This window comes from Monodelphis domestica, chromosome 3 (assembly GCF_027887165.1).
Source record: "Monodelphis domestica isolate mMonDom1 chromosome 3, mMonDom1.pri, whole genome shotgun sequence".
NCBI lineage: Eukaryota > Metazoa > Chordata > Mammalia > Didelphimorphia > Didelphidae > Monodelphis > Monodelphis domestica.
This window is the reverse complement of record NC_077229.1, coordinates 439648953-439669073: the sequence shown is the minus strand read 5'-3', so window position 1 is coordinate 439669073 and position 20121 is coordinate 439648953. Positions and strand designations below refer to the sequence as shown.

The following is a 20121-nucleotide window of genomic DNA, read 5'->3' as shown; positions in this document are numbered from 1 at the left end:
AAGGACTACCTTAATTGACCTTGGCAACCAATGTTCTAAAACCCATGCCCCTCTTATTTCTTCCAGGACAAGCAGGTAGCTTGGAATTAGAGTTATAGAAAAGATGAAAACTTGTGACTCCTAACAACAACAACGAACCTCATGGCCCAAAACTAGCTATATTATTTAACTTCCCCAAAGTAAACCAAAGCATTTATCATGAGTATGTTTAATATAAGAAAAAACTTCCTAGCAATTTGACTTTCCCCAAAGTGGCACTTAGGCAGGAAGTAGGCTCTCCTTTAACCAAAACCTGGATGATCACCTCTCACTGAAATTATAGAATATAAAATCCTGTTCAAGTTTAGGTTGAACCAAATCATAACTTGTCTCTGAGGCTTCTTTCCAAGACTAAAATTCTGTGATAATTTTTCAAATCTTCCTGTCCTAAAATTAAAAAAAAAAAGCAAAAAGAAGAAAAATGTAAATAAAATTTCAGGCAGTTCAGCTTAAGGAGTTCACATTGAAAATAAAATTGAAACTAATAGTGGTGTCAACTGAGAAAGTATCGATTTCTGTTCACTTGTTTGACAGGAAGTAATTAAGAATTACAAATTTTCACAAGTCCTGGCTTGTTTTATAGAAATAGTGCCAATGCACATTCTGAAAGTGCCATTGCTATTTAAACTTAAAATTTTCTTGCCTCTCTGGATTCTCACCATTAAGAGCCCAGCTTTGTTAGATATATGACTAAGCTATTGTGAACTCAAGGATAGATGCCCTGAACATGTTAAATGGAGATGAGGTGGTGTGATTAGGTTCAATCTGCCCCCTCACTCCATCTTGTGTATCTTCCGCAAAGCAACTCTGCTTTCAGAAAAGTATCTTACAAGAGAAGGCTCATTCAAGGGGTTCCTTGTTCCCTTGTTCTTAGAGAACACATGTTCCTCCTTCCATGCAGAGGGGAGACTAGTGCGATATGTTCTAGAATAAATTCCTTTTGTATCTCACACACACACACACACACACACACACACACACACACACACACACACATACATTTCCTGCATGTTGACTGACTCACAGACTGGGTTGGATTAGTTAGGTGCTAAGAGGAATCTTTATTGACCAGAGAATGGTGAGCCTGACACCTTTATGTCCTTGGCAGCTCAGTCACCTTCATTCTGCTGACCAGTGTCTGCATTTATCCTCCCACTCCACCCTTGCCCCTTCTTAGCCATATTCCTACCATACAGCATACTCAGTTTTATACTCACTGGTTTTTAGTAGGGCATTAGAATACAACTGGAATCACCCACCAGTTCCTACCAACTGCTTCCATTTTGTCCTCATTAAGGATAGGTCTATGTCAGCCTATGGAATAAGTTCCATAGGCCAGCAGCGCAGCATCACTAACTTTGTTTCTCATCTTCTTTTGATTTTGAGAGTTGTTCCCAGGACCCAAGTTATTCTTATTTTGTTTCATAAGACTGAGGCTTCACTTTTGATTTCTGTCATGTCTCTGGGGCCCTTTTATTGGTAACTCACATGGTTTTCCTTTGTAACTAAAGTCTTCTCTTTCTCCCTCTACTCATCCTTTGGTGTAGAGCCTGGTCACTAAATCTTAAGTCAAATGGCTAAGTCTCTGCTATGTGCTCCCAGACCATCTACTTTCCAGGACCTCTGCTATAGTATAGTGGGTGGAAGGCTGAATGGATCAGTAGAAAGAACACTGGATTTTGAGTCAAAGGATCTGGAGTCTACTCCTACCTCTAATGCTTTCTCTGAACAATTCCCTTATCCTCTCTAGGTTTCGTTATTTTTCATTCATTTTTAAATTAAAGAAAGTTGGTCTAGGTGATGTCTAAGGTCATTTCCAATTCTAAATCTATGATTCTTTGATCCCATGACCTTCTGTTACATGTCCACAATGCTGACTGTCTTCTTGGCTGAATTTCCATCTTGCTCCTGGGATCTGTTGCACCCTCCCAACTTCCCAATCTCTTAGTCTTCCACTTTCCCATCCTTCCCAGTAGATTGTTGAGTGTCTAACTCTTTCCAGACCCTAGTCTGACTTGAGCCTTGGTTCCCTTATTTGCAAAATTATGACCAAAATATTCCTTCCAGTTCTCAAGTTATGATCTTATTAAGTCTACTGTGAAAAAGAAAGTATACTATGGTGAAGGCCCTATTCAAAGTCACTCAGACTCTAGAATACAGAAACCAAAGGAAAACAAACATTTTTGCCATTTGGTTCCTAAGAAACCCCTGTTTGCAGTCAAAAGCTTTGCTGAGAGTAATGCTGCTCACTTACAAATACACCAATTAACAAAGGAATAAAAGCCTAACTTGAGACCTGCATATGTATCCTCTGGGAGGCTGGCAGGTATGAATGGCAAGTATGTTTCTCACAGTGGAAACACATTAAAATCAAGTAGAAAATTAGATTGTCTAGGACTTACCATTTCAAGTGGGTAACAGTAAAAGGACAAATACCTTGAGTTAAGGAATAAAGACTAGAGTAGGAAGAGTAGCTCTTTCTGTGACTTTAATCCATTACCAAGTAAAGTTGGGATTTACATGAATAATTTATCCAATAAGGTAGAATATTCCATTAGCATGCCTCTTGCTCTTCCTCATGACACACTGTATCATCCAATTCTCTGACAGTATAAAAAAAAGGTAAGCCTGTTACAAGGTGAACATAATCAAAATTGGTTTGCATATTTCTTAAGTCATTTATTGAATTTGAAATGCAATTAACTCCTTTTCTCTGCCTTGTAGGTCACTGGATTATTCCATAATCCAAGCATTGGCAATGCTATTCATATTGTAGTAGTCCGGCTCATTCTACTAGAAGAAGAAGAGGTAACAGTGTATCTTTCATTATCCCCTAATTTGGGCCGGTGGGGTAGGGGGTGACTGGGGAATTCTAAGGGGATGGAACATACTAAACTAGGTGGGACTTGGAGATTAGATAGTAGGACAGGCATAAAATATAGCAGAAGAATGTTCAGATGGCATCTGGAAAGGAAAAAAAAAACTAACAATATAGAACTATCTATCCCAAGAAAATTAGTGATGTGTGTGAATATTATAGGATCACAGGTCTTAATGTAGAAGGGACCTCAGTGGACAACCAGTCAAGCATTTCCATTTCACAGATGAAGAACCAAAGACCAGGGGCATTAAATGACTTGCTTTAGAAAAACAAAAACAAAAGTACATGCTTGATTTTGTATTAATGAAAGCAGCAAATCTTGGTGTAGAGGTATCAAACAAATGATCTGTTGCAAGCCCAATTCATTGATCTCCTTCCTCTCACTTTTGTTGCTATAGGCACTCAGCATTATAAATTTTCCCTTGAGTACTGCTTTCTTTGTATCCCATAGATTTTTATATGTTGTCTCCCCATTGTCATTCTCTTCAGTGAAGTTAGTAATTATTTCTATAATTTCAAACAAATGATCTGAAGGCCCACATGCATGGAGTCTCTCCCAACTATGGCAGAACCAAATTAAATTGTATTTAATACAATAAGTAAAAAATACAATAAAACATCAATAACATTAATTTGATGTTTTTAAGTCAATATGAGACCTTCAGTATTACCTTTTTGCTTTTTTTTTCTTTTAGTTTGAACACAACTGGTCTAGTAGATATATAGCAGGCCTTGTAGTCACAAAGACTTGGGTTCATATCCCACTTCAAATACTTGCCAGCTGTGTGACCTGGAGCTAACTTAACTTCTCAGTGCCATAGACATTTAAGACTATAAGTTACAGAGTAGGTGCCAATATGAGTAATAAATGAAGTTTTTAACATTAGGGCATTATAGGTGTCTCAGGGCAGGTAGGTGGCTCAGAGGATAGAGTGCTGGGCCTGGAGTCAGGAAGTCTAATCTTCCTGAGTTCAAATGTGGCCTCAGACACTTACTAACTCTGTGACCCTGGCCAAGGTACTTAACCTGTTTGCCTTGGTTTCCTCATCTATAAAATGAGCTGGAGGAGGAAATGGCAAACCACTCTAACATCTTTGCCAAAAAAAAAAAAAAAAAAAAGAGCAAAAAAGCAAATTGGGGTCACAAAACACGACTGAAATGACTGGAAATTCCTTATACCAAAGAAATCAATTGTTCAATAAGCATTTATTAGGCACCTGTTATGTGCTACATGCAGAGTTGCCCCCCCCAATAAACAAACAAAAGCAAATAAAAATGATATTGCGTCCATAATAAAGGAATTGACAGTCAACTTATCTGCCCAGGTAAGATCACCTTTATAATGTTTCATGCACTTCTGGGCACTACATTTTATGAAGATTATTGATAAACTAGGTGTTTTCCCAAGGAGGGCACATAGGATGTGAGAAACCCAGGATATATATTGTGTGATTATCAAATTAAAGATTAAGAATACTAAGCTCAGAGAAGAAGAAATTTAGTGGAGACAATTCTCATTCCTTGAGGATTTCAGAGAGAGGTCATATGATTGTTGGCTGATGTAGAGGCAATTCATATTTAGGCATAATTTGGATTAGTTGACTTTTAAAGTCATTTCTATAATGCTTTGAGGGCATATATGCTTGCATGAATGAAAGAACGAAAAAACATTTCTTGAAAGTTTACTATGGAGTTCTGTAGAGACTTCCGGTTAAGATGGCGGCTTAGAGAAAGCTAAAGCTCAGATTTCCGGAAAACCCTTCCCGACCGATCTCAAACGATAAGCTCCTAAGGCGCCGAAATTCAAAACGATCAACAGCACAGACCCTGGGAACCCTCCTCCTGGACCTGGACCCGGATCAAAAGGTACGGCTCCCCTCAAAAGCCAGAACCCGAGATCCCTCGGACCCCAGGGGTAGGAGCGCAGAGTCCAAGGCTCCCGGAAGCCGCAGCCCGGCCGGGCTCAGAGAGCAGAACCCTCAGGGCCTTCTACAGTCCCGGTGAAAGTTACTGCCTGGGGCTTCCGCTGCAGAGAGCTGGTCGAAACAACAGCAACCCTCAGGGCGGGCAAGACAGCCTCACGGGCTGGATCCTGCTATCCAAGTCTCAGTGAAAGTCCTCGCCCTCGGAGCTTGGGCTAGCTGCAGCCCATCCCCCCGCAAGCCGACGAAACAGCCTCACGGCCAGCGATTCTGAAGGCAACTTCCGGAAAGCGAGCTGGGGGGAGAGTGTGGTCTCGTGGTCCGACCCTTCCATTCCAGTTCCAGTGAGGCATATTCAGTTTAACCCAGGGAAAGCTCATAGACAATCAGCCCAGGACTAAAGCCTCTGATCACCAGACAGAGACAAGAAAAACTAATCCTCCACATTCAGAAATGGCAAACTCCACAGAACCACAGAAGCCCCAAAATACCAAGAAAAATAAGAAGAAAGGGGCGACTTTGGACACATTCTATGGAGCCAAAATACAAAATACAGAGCAGACAGAAGATAATATAAAAGAAAATGCTCCAAAACCTTCCAAAGGAAATGGAAACTCTCCACAAACCTATGAAGAATTTGAATCAGAAATGACCAAAAAGATGGAAGCCTTCTGGGAGGAAAAGTTGGAAATAATGCAAAAGAAATTCACGCATCTACAAAACCAGTTTGACCAAACTGTAAAAGAAAACCAGGCTTTAAAGGCCAGAATCAGGCAGCTGGAAGACAACGATCGTGTAAAAGAGCAAGAATCAATAAAGCAAAGCCAAAATACCAAGAAATTAGAAGAGAACATAAAATATCTCACCGACAAGGTGATAGATCTGGAAAATAGGGGGAGAAGGGATAATTTAAGAATAATTGGACTCCCAGAAAAGCCAGAAATAAACACCAAACTGGACATGGTGATACAAGATATAATCAAAGAAAATTGCCCAGAGATTCTAGAACAAGGGGGCAATACAGCCACTGACAGAGCTCACAGAACACCTTCTACACTAAACCCCCAAAAGACAACTCCCAGGAATGTAATTGCCAAATTCCAAAGCTATCAAACAAAAGAAAAAATCCTACAGGAAGCCAGAAAAAGACAATTTAGATATAAAGGAATGCCAATCAGGGTCACCCAAGACCTTGCAAGTTCTACTCTGAATGATCGTAAGGCATGGAACATGATCTTCAGAAAGGCAAGAGAGCTGGGTCTCCAACCAAGAATCAGCTACCCAGCAAAACTGACTATATACTTCCAAGGGAAAGTATGGGCATTCAACAAAATAGAAGACTTCCAACTTTTTGCAAAGAAAAGACCAGAGCTCTGTGGAAAGTTTGATACCGAAAATCAAAGAGCAAGGAATACCTGAAAAGGTAAATATTAAGGAAAGGGGAAAATGTTATCTTCTTCTTTTACTCAAACTCTCTTCTATAAGGACTACATTTATATCAACCTATGTATACTAACATGTGGGGAAAATGTAATGTATAAATAGGGGGTAAAGAAAGACCAAATAGAATAATGGTTCTCACACAAAGATTCACATGGGAAGGGGAGGGGAAGAAAACTCCTATAAGAAGGAGAGGAAGAGAGGGGGGTGGGTTACTTAAACCTCAATCTCAGGGAAATCAGCTCTGAGAGGGAAAAACATCCAGATCCATTGGGATCTTGAATTCTATCTTACCCAACAAGGGTAAGGAGAAGGGAAAACCAAGGGGGGGAGGGGGAGAGGGAGAACAAAAAGGGAGGGAAAGAGAGGGGGGAGGGAGAGGGAACAAAAAGGGAGGGACTAAAAAGGGAAACATCAAGGGAGGGGACAAGGGGGACTGTTTCAAAGTAAATCACTGGACTAAAAGGTAGAGCCGAAGAAGAAAAGGTTAGAATTAGGGAAGGCAATCAAAATGCCAGGGAGTCCACAAATGACAATCATAACTTTGAACGTGAATGGGATGAACTCACCCATAAAACGTAGACGAATAGCAGAATGGATTAGAATCCAAAACCCTACCATATGTTGTCTTCAAGAAACACACATGAGGCGGGTTGACACCTACAAGGTCAGAATTAAAGGATGGAGTAAGACCTTCTGGGCTTCAACTGATAGAAAGAAGGCAGGAGTGGTAATCATGATATCTGATAAAGCCAATGCAAAAATAGACCTGATCAACAGGGATAGGGAAGGTAATTATATTTTGTTAAAAGGGACTATAGACAATGAGGAAATATCATTAATCAATATGTATGCACCAAATAATATAGCACCCAAATTTCTAATGGAGAAACTAGGAGAATTGAAGGAAGAAATAGACAATAAAACCATACTAGTGGGAGACTTAAACCAACCATTATCAAATTTAGATAAATCAAATCAAAAAATAAATAAGAAAGAGGTAAAAGAAGTGAATGAAATCTTAGAAAAATTAGAATTAATACACATATGGAGAAAAATAAATAGGGATAAAAAGGAATACACCTTCTTCTCAGCACCACATGGCACATTCACAAAAATTGACCATACATTAGGTCACAGAAACATAGCACACAACTGCAGAAAAGCAGAAATAATGAATGCAGCCTTCTCAGATCACAAGGCAATAAAAATAATGATTAGTAATGGTACATGGAAAACCAAATCTAAAACCAATTGGAAATTAAACAATATGATACTCCAAAACCGTTTAGTTAAAGAAGAAATCATAGAAACAATTAATAATTTCATCGAGGAAAATGACAATGGCGAAACATCCTTTCAAACCTTTTGGGATGCAGCCAAAGCGGTAATCAGAGGTAAATTAATATCCCTGAATGCTTATATTAACAAACAAGGGAGAGCAGAGATCAATCAATTGGAAATGCAAATGAAAAAACTGGAAAGCGATCAAATTAAAAACCCCCAGCAGAAAACCAAATTAGAAATCCTAAAAATTAAGGGAGAAATTAATAAAATCGAAAGTGATAGAACTATTGATTTAATAAATGAGACAAGAAGCTGGTACTTTGAAAAAACAAACAAAATAGACAAGGTACTGGTCAATCTAGTTAAAAAAAGGAAGGAAGAAAAGCAAATTCACAGCATTAAAGATGAAAAGGGGGACAGCACCTCCAATGAGGAGGAAATTAAGGCAATCATTAGAAATTACTTTGCCCAATTATATGGCAATAAATACACCAATTTAGGAGAAATGGATGAATATATACAAAAATACAAACTGCCTAGACTAACAGAAGAGGAAATAGAATTCCTAAATAATTCCATATCAGAAATTGAAATCCAACAAGCCATCAAAGAACTTCCTAAGAAAAAGTCCCTAGGGCCTGATGGATTCACCTGTGAATTCTATCAAACATTCAGAGAACAGTTAATCCCAATACTATACAAACTATTTGACATAATAAGCAAAGAGGGAGTTCTACCAAACTCCTTTTACGACACAAACATGGTACTGATTCCAAAACCAGGCAGGTCAAAAACAGAGAAAGAAAACTATAGGCCAATCTCCCTAATGAATATAGATGCAAAAATCTTAAATAGGATACTAGCAAAAAGACTCCAGCAAGTGATCAGAAGGATCATTCACCATGATCAAGTAGGATTCATACCAGGGATGCAGGGCTGGTTCAACATTAGGAAAATCATCCACATAATTGACCACATCAACAAGCAAACTAGCAAGAATCACATGATTATTTCAATAGATGCAGAAAAAGCCTTTGATAAAATACAACACCCATTCCTATTAAAAATACTAGAAAGCATAGGAATAGAAGGGTCATTCCTAAAAATGATAAACAGTATATATCTAAAACCAACAGCTAATATCATCTGCAATGGGGATAAACTAGATGCATTCCCAATAAGATCAGGAATGAAACAAGGATGCCCATTATCACCTCTACTATTTGACATTGTACTAGAAACACTAGCAGTAGCAATTAGAGAAGATAAAGGAATTGAAGGCATCAAAATAGGCAAGGAGGAGACCAAGTTATCACTCTTTGCGGATGACATGATGGTCTACTTAAAGAATCCTAGAGATTCAACCAAAAAGCTAATTGAAATAATCAACAACTTTAGCAAAGTTGCAGGATACAAAATAAACCCACATAAATCATCAGCTTTTCTATATATCTCCAACACAGCTCAGCAGCAAGAACTAGAAAGAGAAATCCCATTCAAAATCACCTTAGACAAAATAAAATACCTAGGAATCTATCTCCCAAGACAAACACAGGAACTATATGAACACAACTACAAAACACTCGCCACACAACTAAAACTAGACTTGAACAAATGGAAAAACATTAACTGCTCATGGATAGGACGAGCCAATATAATAAAAATGACCATCCTACCCAAACTTATTTATCTATTTAGTGCCATACCCATTGAACTACCAAAATACTTCTTCACTGATTTAGAAAAAACCATAACAAAGTTCATTTGGAAGAACAAAAGATCAAGGATATCCAGGGAAATAATGAAAAAAAACACATATGATGGGGGCCTTGCAGTCCCTGACCTAAAACTATATTACAAAGCAGCAGTCATCAAAACAATTTGGTACTGGCTAAGAAACAGAAAGGAAGATCAGTGGAATAGACTGGGGGAAAGCGACCTCAGCATGACAGTATACGATAAACCCAAAGATCCCAGCTTTTGGGACAAAAATCCACTATTCGATAAAAACTGCTGGGAAAATTGGAAGACAGTGTGGGAGAGACTAGGAATAGATCAACACCTCACACCCTACACCAAGATAAATTCAAAATGGGTGAGTGACTTAAACATAAAGAAGGAAACCATAAGTAAATTGGGTAAACACAGAATAGTATACATGTCAGACCTTTGGGAGGGGAAAGGCTTTAAAACCAAGCAAGATATAGAAAGAATCACAAAATGTAAAATAAATAATTTTGACTACATCAAACTAAAAAGCTTTTGTACAAACAAAACCAATATAACTAAAATCAGAAGGGAAACAACAAATTGGGAAAAAATCTTCATAGAAACCTCTGACAAAGGTTTAATTACTCATATTTATAATGAGCTAAATCAATTGTACAAAAAATCAAGCCATTCTCCAATTGATAAATGGGCAAGGGAAATGGATAGGCAGTTCTCAGATAAAGAAATCAAAACTATTAACAAGCACATGAAGAAGTGTTCTACATCTCTTATAATCAGAGAGATGCAAATCAAAACAACTCTGAGGTATCACCTCACACCTAGCAGATTGGCTAACATAACAGCAAAGGAAAGTAATGAATGCTGGAGGGGATGTGGCAAAGTAGGGACATTAATTCATTGCTGGTGGAGCTGTGAACTGATCCAACCATTCTGGAGGGCAATTTGGAACTATGCCCAAAGGGTGCTAAAAGAATATCTACCCTTTGACCCAGCCATAGCACTGCTGGGTCTGTACCCCAAAGAGATAATGGACACAAAGACTTGTACAAAAATATTCATAGCTGCGCTCTTTGTGGTGGCCCAAAACTGGAAAACAAGGGGATGCCCATCAATTGGGGAATGGCTGAACAAACTGTGGTATATGTTGGTGATGGAGTACTATTGTGCTAAAAGGAATAATAAAGTGGAGGAGTTCCATGGAGACTGGAACAACCTCCAGGAAGTGATGCAGAGCGAGAGGAGCAGAACCAGGAGAACATTGTACACAGAGACTAATACACTGTGGTATAATCGAACGTAATGGACTTCTCCATTAGTGGCGGTGTAATGTCCCTGAACAACTTACAGGGATCCAGGAGAAAAAAACACCATTCATAAGCAAAGGATAAAGTATGGGAGTGGAAACACCGAGAAAAAGCAACTGCCTGAATACAGAGGTTGAGGGGACATGACAGAGGATAGACTCTAAATGAACACTCTAATGCAAATACTATCAACAAAGCAATGGGTTCAAATCAAGAAAACATCTAATGCCCAGTGGACTTACGCGTCGGCTATGGGGGGTGGGGGGGGGAGGAAAAGAAAATGATCTATGTCTTTAACAAATAATGCTTGGAAATGATCAAATAAAATATATTTAAAAAAAAAAAAAAGAAAGTTTACTATGTACCAACCATGATACTAAGTACTTTTGTTGTTGTTGTTGCTCAGTTATTTTTAAGTCATGTCCAACTCTTTGTGACTCCATATGGGGTTTTCTTGGCAAAGACACCAGAATGCTTTGCCATTTTCTTCTCCAACTCATTTTACAAATAAGGAACCAAGACAAACATGTTATATGACTTGTCCAGTGTTACACAGCTAGGAAGTTTCTGAGATCAGATTTGAACTCACTAAGTTGAGTTTTCCTGACTCTGTGTCTGGCACTCTATCTACTGCACTATACCTAGCTGACCTTTATGAGGCTAAGTACTAGGGGTACAAATAAAAAAAATAAGGAAATCCTTGTTCTCAGGAAGGTCAAATTCTAATTGGTGGAGATTACACATAGAAAATAATTGATCTTCATTCAAGCAGTCTAAGCAGCCATTTCTGCTCAACAGTATAGATCAACTGCCATTGTGAAGGGAAGGAGTAGGTTTGGCAGGGTCTAAATAACTTGGAGATTCACAGTTTTTTCCCTTGGGGCTAGAAATTGGGGGTGATATCAGTGTCCAGTCAAGAATGGAGAAGCAGAAAAGGTCATTGGCAGACAAAAACCCTGTGATTCCTCAGTGCTAGAGGATAGCCTGGGAGGAAAATTTAGAGAATTCATATCAAACCGTCTCAATTTCATCAGTAAAGTTAAAAAGAAAAAGACAGATCATATACTGAGAGTGAACATGATGAACAGAGAGTAGGGCCTTCTGGAAAGTGGGAAAGATTTAGAACCAAGATCAGATAAAACCATCACACTGAGTTCCTTTGTTGATCAAGCAGTGTTTTGAAGATCTGGGACATAGGGGCTTTACCTAAACAATGAGTTCAGAAGCCTCCTCTGAAGCCTGAATCCCTTCTGGAAGCTGATTCCTTCATAAGCCTATTTTTGCATTCTGTTCATACAAATCTCATACTGCTTTCCATATTTATTTAATTCACTTGTTTGTTCAATGTAGACTTCTTAAGCACCTCTAGGATGAAAGACTTGCTGTTCTAATCAGTGAGACACACAAATATTTAAGACAGAGGCTTTTGACCATTTTTTAGATCATAAACCCCTTTGTAAATATGGCAGTTGCCTATGGACCTCTTATCAAAATGTTCCTAAATACATGATATATACATGATACCAAAGGAAATTTTTATATTGAAATGCAAACATGAACATTAAATAAAATAAGTTCACAGACTCCTGCTTAAGATCCTTTGATTTAAGATATGGTCCCTGACCTTATAGAGTTTATTGTCTAGTATACCAATCATAATAATGTAAGGCAGAATGTGATAAATACATAAAAGGGGTACAGATAAGTGCTGTAGGATTTAGAAGGAGGGAAAAATAATTTCCATCTAGGAAAATAACTTCATGGAAGAGGTGGCATTTGAGCTGGGCCTTGAACCCCAAATAGAACTGCCACAGGTGAATGAGGAAAGAAGAGCATTTCAAGTCCTGGTTGTAAGCAAAGACAGTTCAGTAGTAGGGCAAGGTTGGAAATTGGTGAGTCACATGGTTTTGGTAAATAATCCAGTTTTTTTTCAAGCAGCTAATGAAATTATAATTATGAATTAAATTAACATGGAAAACACATAAAATAAGATTGACCCACAGTCACAAATAAGTTTGTGAAATAGAAAAGGAGCTTACAAGGGTCGTAGGGTGCCTGACCAGCAAAAGAAGCTAGCAAGAGCCTGGGTCCAAATATGGACATAGATCTTCTAAGTGATGCTCTATTCACCACAATGCCTACCTGCAAGGTAGAATGAACCATTTGGACATGATTATCATAGTTAAATGGGAATATATGCAGACCTGGATTAGGATAGAATTAGGATTAGAAGGGGAATGGTTCAAGAAAAATTGTCGAAGTGGGGTGAGAAAAACGTTAAATTTATTATATAGTTAAAAAAACAAGTTGTGCAGTATTGATATACATGGTTTCAAATGCATTTCTCTTTTTCTATTCTTCTTATATGAAAACGATTCTGTTTGATATCCGTCAAGTTCACAGTAATGCAAAGTGGGAGTCAGCGATGTATTACAGAATCAGTCTTAGATTGAGAGCTGGAAAGAGCTTTAGAGACCATTCAAATTCCCTAATTTTACAAGTAGGAAACTGAGACCCAGAGAATGTAAGTGATTCTTTAAGGACCTCATAGCTAGGAAGCGTCTGAGGTGGGATTCTAACCCAGGTCTTCTGACATGCTCTATCTGCTTCATCAAGTTCCTTGTAACTTTAAAATTGAGTTTTAAACATGATGAATTTGAGATGTCACTAGGATATCTAATTTGAAATGTCACAATAAAAGAAAATGAGTAGCATTTTAAGGTTCTGAATAAAACCCAGAAAGTGTTAGAAATGGACAAAGAAGGGATGTTGGGCAACGACTTTGTGTAGAGAAAGCTTTCATCCAGTAAAGCACTCTCAGGACCCTCTAGTCAGGTTACTATAGTTAGTGGGATTTCTCTGAGTATCCTGGCTTCGCGGGTATCAGAAAAGAAAGAAGCAGCCTCATTAGGGCAGAGAGCAAAGGTAGTCAGTCCTTGGGGTGAGTGGGAGAACTCTGGATCACTCTTCCCTAACATGGTCACCTTGTTTTTTTTTTCCCATCCAAAACCATTTTCCTAAAAATAAATAAAGTCAAAATAAAAAATACTGTACTAAAAGACCTTTATATTCCCTTCTCCAGAATGATCACAGTGCTTGGCAAATCTCATTTTTACCTGGGCTTTTATTAAATCTCAAATCAATGTGCAGCTCAGAATCTGACAGCAGAGGTACCTTCTTGTAAGAAGGGTGGTCAGCTCAGTGCTCAATTTTCATTTTCTTGATTCATGACAAACAGCTCAACCAATTCCTCACCTTCTCAGCAGTGTGACAATTCTTGCAACAGCAATCGGCAGCAATTTCAACACTAAAATAATGTAAAAGCTAAAGATCAAGACAGAAAGGAAGAGAGCTGTGTGCATGAGAGACAGCTCCAAATAATGGGAAGCAGAGACTCTGATGTGCCACTCACTACCTATGGGACTTTGGACAAGTTGATTCACCTCTTTGAGGCCCAGTTTCTTTATCTGCCAAAGAGAGGAGACAGGCAAGAGTATATGATTAGATTATCTTTGTGGTTCCTTTTAGCACAGGCTTTTTTTGTTTCTCTTTTCTTTATCTTCCCTTTGACCTAGTTAAATAAAATTGTTTCCTATAAAAGCCTTGTCAGCATTTTTCTACATTGTTTTTTATCAATGAGTCTGAACAAACATGAAAATCTCTCATTAGTGATTCTAAATTCTTTACCTTTTGTAATTGATTTAACCAGGGGGCCATTCTTATTACCTTCTATCTAACTAAAATTCTCCATTTATCTTTTGGATCTCATTGGTTTTAAAAATCAGTCACTGTAGCAGTAGTAGTAGTCTCTTGGTAACCGAGGATGACGATTGTCTTTGTGCACTTTCATCTGTGATGTAGATGAGTGTGCACAAAAACACTTGTGCATGAAGGAGATTTAAGTGGAAAAGTCCATGCACAGAGACAGTCCCACTCTCTCGGTGTTGGAAGCCTGGGTCCAGTGGCACAAAAAGTCGTTACACCTGGAGACTTCCTCAGCTGCATTGAATGGCCGTGTTGTCTTTTGTGCTCCAACACGCCCTAAGCACTCCACAGTGCTTTGCTGCGTTGCCCTCTCAGCCGTTGAACCTTCTTATTGGTTTCTTCTGTCTTTTCGGCGTAAGCAGTCTTCACATGCTGGGTGAGCAAAGCCCTGGTTCACCAGGGGTCGATGACCCGATGGCTACCCTCACAAGGTTTAGCCAGCCTGTCAAAGCCGTTACCCAGGCTGTGGCCGCTGCCACATACTAGCAGCTACTGGGAGCCACAAGTGAAAGCTGGGTGTCAGGTGTCACGTAGCAAGCATTTATTAATCCATGTGTATGTGCTCCTCACTGCACTGAGGACTGGAATACAATTTCAAGGTGACTTTTTTAGATCTGTTACACAAAGATCTTAGATTATAAGATTTTAAAGCTGGACAAGCTTGGACAGCTACCTTTACTCCCAAATGGTATCACTCTTCTTCATTCCTGAAAAGTATTTGTGCATATCCTAATCTGTATTGCTCCTTGAACAATACAATTCTTTTTTAAAAAAAACTCTTACATTTTTTATTGGTTTTAAGGTAGAAGAGCATTAAGGGATAGACAATCAGGGTTATTTGACTTGCCCAGCATCACACAGGTAGGAAGTATCTGAGGCCTATCTGTTAGGGGTAAAATGTGGGGGGTGAGACTGAATATATTATATTAGTGGTCACTAGGGATTTAAATTCAATACCAATGAAATACTCAAGTCAGTATGGGATTTTATGATGGCTTATTTACAATAGAAGGAAGAAATTAAGAAGGAGAAGTGGGAAAGGGTAGAAGATCTGTTCCAGCCTGGTTGAAGCCAGGGGGAGTTTAGAGGCCTCAGCCAAGGGGCCTTCTCAGAAGATTAAATCTAGCTTGGTTTCCAGCCATGAGGCCTCCTCAAAAATGAGGGGCCTCTGAGGAGGATAGTGCCTTCAGAAGGTTAAGGAAAAGGGAAGTCAGCCTTATCACTCACCAAGTGCCCGTTCAGGGAAACTGCCTCACTTAAACCACACTACAGAACCCCCCCAGTAAATTCCACTGCCAAAGTCCACCAAAGCCACAAGCACACCAAAATACCACCAAAATCTCCCAATGCTGCTGAGAGAGAGCTTCACAGGAAGTGACATGAAATATAAAAAACGTTCATTACCTCACTTCCTGCATCTCACATGTACCAATGGTGGCTTAAACTTGGCTTAGGACAGCCCAGGGTGTCAGTCAGCTGTTTCTGATTTGTCACTTGCTAGCACATGCTGGTCATAGGCCATCCTCCCCTATAGTTAATCCTTAAGTGGGGGTGTATACATTCCTGGTTGCTAGAATTCTAAAGACTAAGCAGGGCGGAGTAAAACTAAAATTCACAATCCCCCTGATGATGATTGGGGGACTAGTCTCCCCAACGGATCACTAAACATAATCACCTCTTTGCTCTAAATCGTCTAACTACAGGTGCATGCAAAATTTTACCTATAATAACTACAATAGTTAGAGATAAGAGGATAATAGAAGAGAGAGACAGCAAAACCAATGTTAAATGTGACAAAAACAATTTGTCATACAAGTATACATTCAAATTAAATGTTCAATCAACCACAACCAAAGTTCTTTTTGGATCTTCCTGATGTAGTGTAGGTTTCTCAGGCATCTTTCTGCAAACAGTTCATTCTCTGGATTTAGGAGTTAGCAAGCTTCTTTCCTTGAAGATGTTTCTTGAACAAAAAAATTTAAATCTTGTGTTTTATGAAAACATAACCCCCACCCCCCAAAGTGGGTGTTAAGGAATACCCAGTTCAGCTCAGGATGCATGGTTGAGTTATGGGGGTGTATAAGTCAATTATCAAAAGAAAAAAAAAACAAAAACATAAAAAATAATGGAAGAAAGATTAAACTTTTTTTGAGAAGGTAGAATTCAAAATCAGAATCAAAATATCAAAATCTAAATATATAAAAATTTGAGTAAAGAAGAATAAATTCATAACAGGCCTTTGTATTAGGGTCCAATAAATTTCTAACAGGCCCTTTTATTAGGGTCCAATTAAAGTAATTTCTATCTGTAAGACAGAATGCCGTAAAATTTCACTTACCCATTTTCAGCCAAGACTACAGGAAGTTGCCATACTATAAGAAAGAAAAAAGGACTAGATTTTTGTGTGTGATATAGGGAAGTGTCATTCCCTGGTCTGATTTTTGTCAGTCTCAGGGATAGGGGGAGCCATGATGATAGCCAACTTTGGTACTTGTCTGTGAGTATTTCACAAAGTGTATGGATACAAGGAAGTCCTATGTCTTAACATATATCAAGCATCACAACCTCGAGTTTCACACTAGGTTCAAGTCCTTTTGTATTGGATTAGAAGTGCATCAATCCTACCTGGATTGGTTTCTTTCTTTTTAATCTGTGTGCTTTTTTGGGCACAATTCAGGTTAAGTCTGTGTTCCTACATTTTATTCCATTTCCTTGAATCAGACACAAACATTAATCACAGTCCCATAACATTTATTGATAAATGTTAGGTTTCCATAGTCTAAAGCTTTTTGGGTATGCATTAATATTATTGCAAGTATAAATTTTTTAACTTATATTACTGCAGAATAAAACAAATTAATATTGATTGTATGAACCTTAAGTACAAGAAATGAGAAAAGGGAAAAAAATCAAATAATCTAATCAAAATAAAAGAAAAACAATAAGAAATAATAGGGAAAAATCAGGGATTCAGTGTGTTCCCAAAAACAGTATCCACTTGTCTATGTTATTATCTTCAATGCATGTGATAGGATATAGTCAATCAGTCTCAAAAGAAGATGCTTTCTTTACATGTGAGCAATGAATCCAAGAGTCCTTCTATCCAATCTTTATAGATGTTGGAGTAGCTAACAATATTTGGAATGGTCCTTCCCAGGAAGGCTGAGTTGCTCCAGTATGCTGGAAGTTCTTTATATACACCTTGTCTCTTGGGTTCAAGTCATGAAATGAAAAGTCTAGTGGTCTGGCTTGTACTGCAGCTCCGGATTCATGGAGTTCACACAGTTTGTGTTGTTATTCCTGTATATAGGAAGCAATAGTAGTATCTCCCCCTAATAGTGATGTATATGCAGGGGAGAAAGGCTTAGCCTGTATAGATGGATGTCCAAAAAACCATCTCAAATGGTAAGGTCTCCTCTGGGCCTGCTTCTAAGATAATAGGACCAGAGGGAGAATTTCAGGTCATTTTAAATGTGTCTCAGTGCATAATTTGCCAATCATAGTTTTAAGTTTTCTGTTCATTCTTTCAATTTGGCCTGAGCTCTGGGGATGATATGGTACATGAAGTTTGGGAGTTATTCCCAAGCAAGAATATATCTGTTTTAGAACAGAATAAGTAAAATGACTTCCCCTATCTGAATCATCAATAAGTGCTGGCAGGCCAAAGCAAGGAATAGTCTCTTTTAAAAGCACCTTAGCAACAAAAGCCACTGTGGCTCATGCTGTAGGAAATGCTTCTGGCCATTTGGTCAGTTGATCTACTATGACTAGACAAAATTTATAATATCCAGCCTTTGGCATTGTTATGAAATCTATCTGTAAGTTCTCAAAAGGTATGCAAGCCAGAGGATGCCCACCAAAAGCTTTGCCATGAAAGGCATATTAGTTATGTGCTTGGCAGGTAGTTCAAGCTGTACACACTCTAGAGGCTATAGTAGTTATACCAGGGGTTATCCATACTCTTTTAACAGAGTCCACAATGCCCTGGGTACCAAAATGACCATTCTTATGAACAGATTGACAAATCTGATGTTAGAAACTTCTAGGGAGCAGGGGTTTTCCTTCAGATGACACCCATACTCCATTAATCTGTTTTGCTTTGAATTTTTGCTTCCATTTTTCCACTTTCTTTTCATTATAGGAAAGTGATAAATTTAAATCATCAGTGGTTGTTAATGTTAAAATTAATTCAGGCCCTTCTATGGCTGCTAACTTTGAAGTGGTATCTTCTCAGTCATTTCCCCTAGAGACAGGATCCCCTTCTTCTCACTGAGCCACCTAGCTGCCCCTGAGCATTACACTTATTAAGAAGGAAATGATGTGTAAAAAATTATAGTTTGGACTTTTTTTTACTTTTGTTGCTTAAAAAATTTGGCTTTTTTTTGGATGAGTTATTTCAGAAAAAAAGTTATGAGCCTCTTTTGAACCTATTCTAAGATAGAGGTATTATTCTTTTCATTTTATAAGATGAGAAATTGAGGTTTCTTATTAAATTTATAATACATTTTAGTGGCAATTATAAATAAGGTAAAAATCTCCTAGTTCCAACCCTAAAACTCTTTCTATTCTCTTAGAGGTCATCTTAAAGATGCAATATGCTTGTTAGAGCAGCTATCGGGTGAGATACCACCAGGACCACTAAGATGCTACACAGAAATGCGGTATGCTCTTTATGTTCGTAGATTTACAATTGGAAAATAGCTTAGGCAACACCTGTTACAAGCCCTTCACTTAAAAAAATGGAAAGCCTAATCCCCAGAGGAGTTGAATGAGGGACATGGGATGTTATTATAGAGAACAAGTTTTAGAATCAGAAAACCCATGTATGAACCTTGCCTCTAAAACTTACTAGTTGCATTGTTATGGATGAGACACTTAAATTCCTTGGATTGATTTTATCTGTATAAAGAGGATAAAAATGCCAGTAGTACCTTTCTCACAGAATTGTTGAGGCCCAACAAATAAGATAATATGTGCAGTGTTTTTGCAGTGTTTATTTGTATAATAATATTATTCAAACTACCAATCTCCTTAATGAGCATAGATGCAAAAATCTTAAATAATATACTACAAAAATATTCCATCAAGTAATCATGAGGATTATTCACTATGATCAGGTGGGATTTATACCAGGAATACAAAGATGGTTCAATATTAGGAAAACCATCAGCATAATTGACCATATCAATAATCAAATCAACAGAAATCACATGATTATCTCAATAGATGCAGAAAAAGCCTTTAACAATATCTAACACCCATTCCTATTGAAAATACTAGAAAGTATAGGAATAGAAGGACCATTCCTCAAAACAATAAACAGTATATATTTAAAACCATCAGAAAGTATCATCTGCAATGGAGACAAGTTAGAAGAATTCCCAATAAGATCAGGAATGAAGCAAGGATGCCCATTATCACCACTACTATTTAATATTGTACTAGAAACCCTAGCAGCAGCAATTAGAGAAGAAAAAGAAACTGAAGGGATTAAAGTAGGCAATGAGGAAACTAAACTATCACTCTTTGCAGATGATATGATGTCTACTTAAATAATCCTAGAAAACCAACTAAAAAGCTAATGGAAATAATCAACAACTTTAGAAAAGTTTCAGGGTACAAAATAAACCTACATAAATCATCAACATTTTTTAAAACTTTAACTTCTGCCATAGAACCAATTGGTTCTAAGGCAGAAGAGTGGTAAGGACCAGGCAATGGGGGTTAAGTGACTTGCCCAGGGTCACACAAC

The 20121-nt window shown here is 38.1% G+C and overlaps 1 protein-coding gene across 1 annotated transcript in view; it reads left to right on the top strand.

The window, feature by feature from the left end:
- Window positions 1–20121, top strand: part of ADAMTS12 (ADAM metallopeptidase with thrombospondin type 1 motif 12) — a 563652-nt gene that overhangs the window by 301443 nt on the left and 242088 nt on the right. Inside the window, exon 5 of the mRNA XM_003340624.4 lies at window positions 2764–2847. Within this exon, the coding sequence (XP_003340672.2) occupies window positions 2764–2847 (84 nt within the window). The remainder of the gene's footprint in view (window positions 1–2763; window positions 2848–20121) is intronic.